Below are 8,898 nucleotides of genomic sequence, written 5' to 3' on the forward strand. Positions count from 1 at the left end.
CCGCGTCGAGCCTACCCGTCTGGTGATGAGCCGCAAAATGGCGGCGGCGCCCCGACTCCGCGGGCCTCGCTGGCACTGCCTGGAATGGGGTGGGAACGGGGCCCCCTTCTCACACTATCTCAGCGCGGGGGGAAACAGGGGGGTGGTTGTTGATGCTCGGGGGAAAGAGGATATCTGGCTGGCTTGGGTCCCGCGACAAGCGACGCCACTGCGACCTCGATCACGTTCCCGGCCTCCCCTCTCCGCAGCTCCCCGACTCTGACACGAGCGCAGACCTCCACAAAGCTTCTTGGCTTCTCCAGCCTCTCCGGACCCCGACAGACACTCTCTCGACTGATTTCGCCGCCGCCACAACTCTCCAACTCTTTCCTCTTCTCAACTCTTCAACTCTTCCCAACTGCTTTCAACTCTTCCCAACTGCCTTCAACTCTTCCCAACTGCCTTCAACTCGCTCCGCGCTCGGTGCTTTATAGTCCGACAGGAGAAATCATATGCAGATTTTTGGATCGGGAACGGCTCGGGGGCGGAGCCACGCTCCCCCATTGGACGGAGGAAAAGTGGGCGTGAATCATTCTTGATCCGCGAATCTGCATATAGCGATTATACTCCGACGCGCCTGGAGGCGGGGCCAAATCGCCCCACGCTCGCTGATAGGACGGAACAGAAGTGGGCGTGAATCATTCTTGATCCGATTTCTCGGAAAGGCTGGTGTTTTTGCACCCGCTGCTCGGTGCGCGCCCTGTACGAGTCCAGGATCGGTGCCCACAAGCGGCGCGCGAATGGCGGTGATGCGATGGTTGCGAGGGCGAGTTGTGACGGTAAAGGTCGTGGCTGTTGGGGTTGCTGTTGTTGTGAAGCGGCGTTGCAGTTGGTGGTTGTTGTGTGATGGCTGTTGAGACGTGGTTGGTGGTGGTAGTAATGGCGGTTGGTCCAAAGTAAAGATAGTAAAAGAAAAACGGCTATCTAAAAGGGTCGCAGCCCGAATGAATAACATTTATTCCCTCTAAACAACGGGTTTGGGCTAACTACACATATACTTAGAGATATCTCACTTATGGGACCTGAATGGTGGTTTGCGAATTTCGTCAACCACAACAATATATATATATATATATATATATATATATATATATATATATATATATATATATATATATATATATATATATATATATATATATAGATATAGATGTGTATATATATATATATATATATAATCTTCTTCTTCTTCTTCTTTCGTCTGCTCCCGTTCGGGGTCGCCACAGCGGATCATCCTATGATCCACATAGTGATTTGGCACGTGTTTTACGCCGGATGCCCTTCCTGACGCAACCCTGGTCGCCTCTTACGACACAGGGATATATATATATATATATATATATATATATATATATATATATATATATATATATATATATCTATATCTATATCTATATCTATATCTATATCTATATCTATATATTGTTATGGCTGTGGAAATTCGCAAACCACCATTCAGGGCCCGAAGGTGAGAGATAACTCTAAGTACATGTGTCGTTAGCCCCAAACCCGTTGTTTAGAGGGAATTTATTTGATTCATTAGGGCTGCGACGCTTTGAGTTAGGCGTTTTTCTGTTCTATCTTTAATTTGAATCAACCGCCATAACCATCAAACCACTGCCGATAAACCCTCCACCACACTCACCTCTCTCCTTCTCTGGCCATTCCCGCACTACCTGTGAACACTGAGCGTCGGGTTGTCTTGGGCTCATTCAAGCGATACGCACCGAGCCGCGAGTGCAAATAGCGATCTTTCCGAGGGAGAATTCGTATCAAGAATGCTACACGCCCACTTCTGATCCTTCCAATCAGCAAGTGTGGAGCGGCTTCGCCCCGCCTCCAGGCGCGTCCGTGTGAAATCGAAATATGCAAATTCTAGGATCAGGGGAGGTTCACGCCCACTTTTCCTCCGTCCAATGGGCGAGCGTGGCTCCGCCCCAGAGCTCATCCTGATCCGTAAATTTGCATATTGGTTCTCCTGCCGGCCTATAAAACGCCGAGCGCAAGGCGAATCGTGACAGAGTTTTGGCAGAGAGAGCAGAGAGTTTTGGGGCAGAGAGCGAGAGTTTTGGTAAGAGAGTCATCGGGTGGAGTGTGGCAGCGGCGGAGTGTGGCAGAGAGTGGAGTCGGGTGGCGAAGGCATCGAGTTGGGTTCTGCAGTCGGCTGAGGAGAGTTGGGGGAAGAGGCCAAGCAGCTCGGGTCCGAGGCGAGAAGGACGGCGATCGGCTACGAGGTTGCGGTGGGAGATCGCTCGTCGCGGGACCTAAGCCAGCCAGCCAGCCATTCTCCCTCCCCCAGAGCATCAACAATTCCCCCTTTTCGCCCACGCTGAGATATGCAACCAAGGGGGCCCCGTTCCCACCCCACTCCAAACGTCGTGCCAACGAAACCCGTGAAGGAGCCCACGGAGTCGGGGCACAGCCACGCGGCCACGTCTGCAGCTCGTCCGCCAACGCGCCACGAGGACGCGGGTAGGACACACCCGGTCTCGCGGACCTGGCCGCTCCTTCAGGTCCCGCGCACATATTGGCCTACAGGCCCGTCTGCCCCCTTGTCTATGAGGTTGGCTTCTTTCCTTTGCTTTTGAGTAAATGTGTGTGGCGCCATGTCTTGTAAAGTCAAATTGTCCGTTTAAAGTCGAAACGACAGAATTGTCCGTTCCGTTGGGCGAGGCGGCCGCCATTCGAGTCGAGCGGCCGTCCGCACGCCAGCGGGCGCAAATTCGCAACAATATATATATATATATATATATATATATATATATATATATATATATATATATATATATATAAATATATATATATATATATATTTATTTCGGGCGTATAAAAAATAGTCGTAGATAAAAACATTAGAAAGGAAAAAATAACTTGCACCAAAAATTTTAGCATTTTCACGCTGACGCTGATGCTGACGCTCACGCGCACGCCAGGGGTATCGCTATAGCTCTCTGTTCTTCGAACAGGTGAGCTAAAAAAATAATAATTGAGAAGACATGGTCATGTTTCTCATGCGCAGCCAAAGCGATGAAAATGAAACTGAAATAAGTCAGTGGCCAACGATCGCAAATCCCCACGTTTCAAACTTAAAGCAGAGTTCAACGATGGTAAAAAAAAAGTTCCACCAGGAATGACCCAATGTCAAAAAAATTTCTCTTTTCACCTGTGAACCCCAAGTCCCCAATTCCTGGGACAGAATGGGGGTAAAATCCCCCCAAAATGTGGCCATCATTGTATTTTTTGGTATTTGACTTCACTCAAGGGGAAGAGGCAAAATGATACCGCTCTCGCACCTTCTTGCCACGTGGTGATCATAACTACCAAGTTTGGTGAATTTCTGCACAACCATTTAAGAAGAGATAGTGTGATAGACGAAGCCGATTACAATATCCTCCGCCCCCACCCCCCGTTTTTTTTTTTGTTAAGCGTGTCGAGCTTTGAACTTTGAGACACGCTTACGGTAGCAACCGGCAACCGGCCCGAAGAACGCTTTACGCCAGGAATTTGACACATGCTAAAATAAATGTGATAGGCAGTGCAACGAACCAACTGGAGCTGTCTAAGAGTGGTGTTATCCATAAAGTTATATACAAATCCCACCTGTCGATGGAACACTGCCCCCCTGATGTGTCGTGCTCCACGGCAATCCATCCGGGGAGACACCTATTCACCAGATGTAAAGTTTTATCAGGGAAGCACTTCATTCCAGGGTTTCAAAGCTTTGACCACTAACCAGACAGAGCCTTTGTTGTGAAAGTTTTGAAGATCAGTGTCATTCAACAACTGCCTTGGATACTTCCAAAGTGGTGTTTGAGCAGTAATTTGCCTGAATCATTTCAGAGGAAAAATAAATAAATAAAACCATGCCATGAATACCACCTGCTGCCACTGTCATCCTTCCAAACCTCAATTCAGGTAATAATGGTATTTCAACAACAATGAGCCTGATTTAGAATGCTTTTCAGAAAAGGATGTTTAACACACCACACATTGAATCCTAAATGGAGATTTTGAACAACAACAAAGCTATGTGAGGCTCATAAGGACCTTGTACACAAATCACACGCAGGGAAAAGGCATGAGTAGGCAGCAATGTACTTCACAGCTATGATAGACAAACACCATACAGTGTGTTGTATTTGAACCTGGGTGTCACCTGTGTCACGAGGCATCTGTTCAGATGAGAATACAAACAGGCCATACCGATTGCAATAGGTCTTGTGCTGATATGCATGATATACATGGTGCGTGAATGACGAAGGACTTGTTTCCAACTTTTTCTGTTTTTTTTTTTTTTGTTTTTTTTTGATCGCCCACCCACAGGTGTCTCACCTTGTCCAAATTATGTTGGCGTGTTTGTCTGACACCGTGCACGGGAATTCTGCTCGTTTTCCTGCCAATATCTCCAGGTCTCCTGGTGGCTTTGTGATCGTCAGGCCTCCTGAAAAGTCATGACAAGGGATCGAGGGGCTCGTTGACAAACACCATACAAACCATCATACCACCCACTTTTGTCTTGTGAAGCCATAGGCGGCACAGCAGACAAAACATGCCATACAGCATACGGGTCGAACCGCTGATGGTTTTCCAGTAAGAAAGATATCGAAAGCTGCATGAAAAGCCCATTCAGGGCCATATCCATCTTACCTACACATAAATGGCTGACTTTTTGGCCCCTCACACCCACATACTCCCCAGAGATGGTCCCTTCACTCTCATATTTATTTTTCTTCTCAAACTCATTTTCACAGATTTCCTCTACATTTTCCTCATTTCTTACTTTTCTGCATCTACTTATCCGCAACTCGCACCACGTCCCTTCCTCTTGTGTTTCCGTATTCTGGTGTTCTGCCCGGAGGCAACTTCAGTACTGTCAAAGCAGTTTCTTAGCAAGGGTTATACTTGGTGGTTTTCCATTGCCTTCCCAACAGGAGTTGGGGTGGGGATTTGAAATTTGTTCACGGTGCCGGCAATAGCTCGCCTACTCTTCGCGAAGGACACGAGGGATCTTTAACGTCTACCAATTAATGCGGACAAACGGGACGTCTTGGGACGACACACACACTGATTAATCACCCTGTCTGTGAAACACCGGATGACAGTTTATAGCTGGGTCGGCGAGACGGCTTTGAGGTGTGTACGTGCACCTCCAGGTCATCCTGTCAGCCCTCCTCTTGTGTATGCAAATCAATGTGCAAATGCGTTTCTTGGTTTTAAGGAGAAAAACCGACAATTATTTCCCAAGTAAAGATTGTAAAGTGGCAAAGTACACCATTTAAAGGTACGACGTGCTGGATTTACTATAAGGAAGGTTCGTAAATAAAACAATCGACAGTCAATATTTGGATTTGGCAGGACAGCCGAGTAGCAGTATGTGCACTCACCTTTGAGCTTCCTAGTCCTGGTTTGAATCTGATCCAGCTTTAAACTGTCATCCTGGTATTTTGCATGCAGGACGAGGCATCGGAGGTGTGCCATCATGTGTGTGTGTGTGCCGTCCTTTGCAAGGACATTAAGGTGGACGATCCATTTGCCAGGCTCAGCCTGGCCAAGCCTGATGTTCGATTGAAGGTTTACAGAAACTTGGAATTTGATCAGAGTGCCGACAGTGACTCACCTACTCTTAGGGAAATACATCCTTGGGATCTCTAATGTTTACCACCAACCAGTGCTGGCAGACGGGTCATCCAGCTTAACGTCGTTCCGATAGATGGCACACACATTGATTGACTGTCCTGCCTGAACACCAGGGGGGGGTACTTTATACCTGGTCAAGAGTTGAACTCAGGCTAGACAGCTCAACGCCAAGTGTGCATACCCCCTCCAAGCTATCATGCCAGCCATAAATATTGCTGATATATCTGCGTGTTTTTTATCTGTACATTTCTCCCGAAATAAAAACCGTGGACCAAAACAAATTGACACGATTCCAGTGATTTATGAAAATAATGAGTTGTGTGATGGACAGTTTTTTACCACATCTCATGCACATGATTTGCAAAGATTAAAGGCCTACACTTGTCCACAACCAGGTTGATAAAATTATTGAATGTGGTGTCAAGCGGAAAAAAAATAAATGAAATTTCTTACGATTAACAGCCTGGTTGTGTGGCTGTTCAGTGGCATTTTTCTTAAGGGAAGAAAGATTTAAAAAAAAGGTCAATTTGCTGGACCTGTGACTTTGAGCCGCAGTGCAGGACTGTATATGTTCCCAGCTTGGCTTTTAGCCACACAGGAATATCGACCATCATCTTGAAGCCCCACGGTGGGCACGAGCAACGCGCCGTCTCGGAGAATCTTGAAGCGAGCATTCATGGGCCCGTCGTCGAGACGGTGCCAGTGGGATGGTGTTGTGCGGCGGGGTAGCAAGCAAGGCAGGCGAGCGGTTGTGCCGGCGTGTACCTCCACCAGCGTGTCCCCCACGAGCGGCTCGGCTAGAGCCGGCGTCAACACAAGAGAAAGAGAACAGAAACAGAGAAAGCAGAGCAGAACACCAGCCACCATAGCAGGAAAACCCAATTCCCAATCATCAGTCCAGAAAGCACGGTGTAGGAGCGGTTGGTTCAAGACCTTCTCACCGTGCTTCACCTGAGTGCATGTTACATTATAAAGGGAGGGGGGGGGTCATCCGCACCTTTCTTTATAATGCTCCATGGTTGCTGCGAGGTAAGGAGCCATCTATTTATTACATATGCGTGGGGAGATACTGTATATTGAGAAAAAAGGAAGGGAGAGAGAGAGAGAGCAGAGGGAAGATATGAGAAAGGAGGTTGAAAGGAGATCTACAAAAAGGGAATCGGAGGAGCATGTTTGTGGGATAACTATGGAAGGGGTTTGGGAGCAAGGTTAAAAAAATTGTGCACTCTTTGCATACATAATAAATAGATGGACTCCAAGGTGATTCCATTATGCTGTAAATGCAAAGCAAGTGAAGCCAAAATTTGTTTAGCTCCTTTCTTTTGTCAACTTCCTTTGTGCGTCCCACAATAAAACGTCGGCAAAACAAACACGGTTTAAGGAATTATCGACTCGTTACACATTGCTCATCCATAATCTCCTGTACCTTAAAGGTGAGAAGTCACCTGGGAAGTGAAGCGACACTTGTCGGAATTCCTGCAGATCTCCGCTGCTCACTTTGCATGTGAAGATGCCAGCATCATCTGGTGTTGTCATTAAGATCTGAAGAGAACCATTTGGGAACTGCATGTACCTTTTTGAATGGGGGTGAAAGGGGGAGAGGGGGGAAGGCAATGTCAGAGATTGGACAACGCTGGCTGCTTGTGTCAAATAAAAATGAGAAACAGGTTTCCAACTTGTATGACTCCAAAGATCTGCACAAAAAGAGTGAACGTCATTTGAAACTTCATCAAGAGATGGGTCATGTGTTTGTTTGGCCATTGTCAACAAATGCCCTTATAATTCATGTAAAAGTAGACCGTTGTCTGCGGAAGTCTTTGTCCTGGATGTGGCCATTTATTTTCCTGGTATATGCATGACCTCCTCCATGAGTCTGGGATCAACGTAAAAAATAAATAATCATTTTAAAAAATCAAAAAATTAAATCCCTCGTACATCGCTAATCTATACATATATTTTCTCTGGAAAATCCTCTTTATCTCTTTGCTGATGACTCCACCTTCTGCCGTACCATCTGTCATCCCTCAGACCGGCAAGCAGCAGCTTCTTCACTCTCTGCAGACCTGGACAGAATCACAAACTGGTCCAACATGTGGAACATGTCACACACTCTCACTATGTCTCCGAAAGGACCGTTTGGAAGCCCCCCCTCCCCCCCCCATATACTTTCTCAACAATTTTCTGTAAGAAGTCCTTTCATTCAAGCTTCTGGGTCTCACTATCTGCCATGATCTTTCCTGTGAAAGCGACATTTCCAACCTGGCCTCCAAAGCCAGTCGCCGACTGGGAATCCTCCTTGGTGTAGAGTTCTTCCTCGGCCCACCTGAACTCCTGACCACATACAAAAGCTTTCGTCCAAAGCCTGATGGAGTACTGCTCTCTCCTTTGGGCTGGTGCTCCTGCCTCCCACCTTTCTCGGCTTCACGCTGTGGAACCCAAAGCATTTAAGATTATTGGGATCTCCACGATGAGGCTGAGTCTTTGGGCCTCTCACTCAATCACCGCAGACAGGTCGGTGGTCTTTCTATCTTCTAACGTCTCCTCTCCGGTCTCGCCCCACCCGCTCTCTCTGCGATATATCTCCTGAGGTATGTCAACAACCCCCCCTCTGGTAAAACTACCAAAATAGTGAATCACTGTTTACCTTCACTCTTTCATTCCTCTTTTTCCCCGCCTTTGGAACAAACTCCCACACTCTCTTCAATTCCATTCTTCCTTCCAGGTCTTCAAAACAACTGTTCACCACCACCTATCATCCCCCATCCAAAACCAAGATCTTTTCTACCCCCGTGAATCCACCCCAAACCCACCTCCTTCAAATTCCCTGCTTTCCTTCCTGAAAGTCCCTGTAGTGTCCTTCTTGTTTACCCTGTATACCTGCCCCCATCCCTCTCTCTTCCACAGATCTCGTCATGTCTCTGTTCCACACTGTGTGTTTCCTTCCCTCTCCCACCCCTCTTGTCTCCTGCTCCCCTTGTTGCGCGTTTCTGTGTGTTAGCTCTCATACGAGCCTCGACGGTGTACACAAACAAACACAAAAAACAGCCTATTGTTGCCCGTCTGCCTGTCCCACCCTGAAACACGGAAACGCTCCTCGGAGAGAAAAAAATTATTAAAAGCTCCTTCAAATTAATCCAAACCAACAGGAAAATTAGAATTCTTTAAATCAGACAAAAATATGTGTGTGTGTGTGTGTATGTATGTATAGATGTGTATGTATGT

The 8,898-nt window shown here is 47.1% G+C and overlaps 1 protein-coding gene across 13 annotated transcripts in view; it reads right to left on the reverse strand.

Moving 5' to 3' along the window:
- The window catches only part of LOC147020629 (papilin-like), a 210,456-nt gene that overhangs the window by 39,026 nt on the left and 162,532 nt on the right, over window positions 1–8,898 (reverse strand). For 7 of the 13 annotated variants that reach the window (XM_085896135.1, XM_085896136.1, XM_085896142.1 and 4 more), the window contains 3 exons: window positions 7,122–7,249; window positions 6,213–6,473; window positions 4,372–4,480 (listed from right to left, as the gene is read on the reverse strand). In XM_085896135.1, coding sequence (XP_085752261.1) covers window positions 4,372–4,480; window positions 6,213–6,473; window positions 7,122–7,249 — 498 coding nt within the window. The other 6 variants (XR_015061900.1, XM_085896143.1, XM_085896144.1 and 3 more) reach the window with 4 other exon arrangements.

The sequence above is a fragment of the Eptatretus burgeri genome, chromosome 9 (genome assembly GCF_056783735.1).
Source record: "Eptatretus burgeri isolate ZD-2024b chromosome 9, Ebu_testis_v1, whole genome shotgun sequence".
Taxonomy (NCBI): Eukaryota; Metazoa; Chordata; class Myxini; order Myxiniformes; family Myxinidae; genus Eptatretus; species Eptatretus burgeri.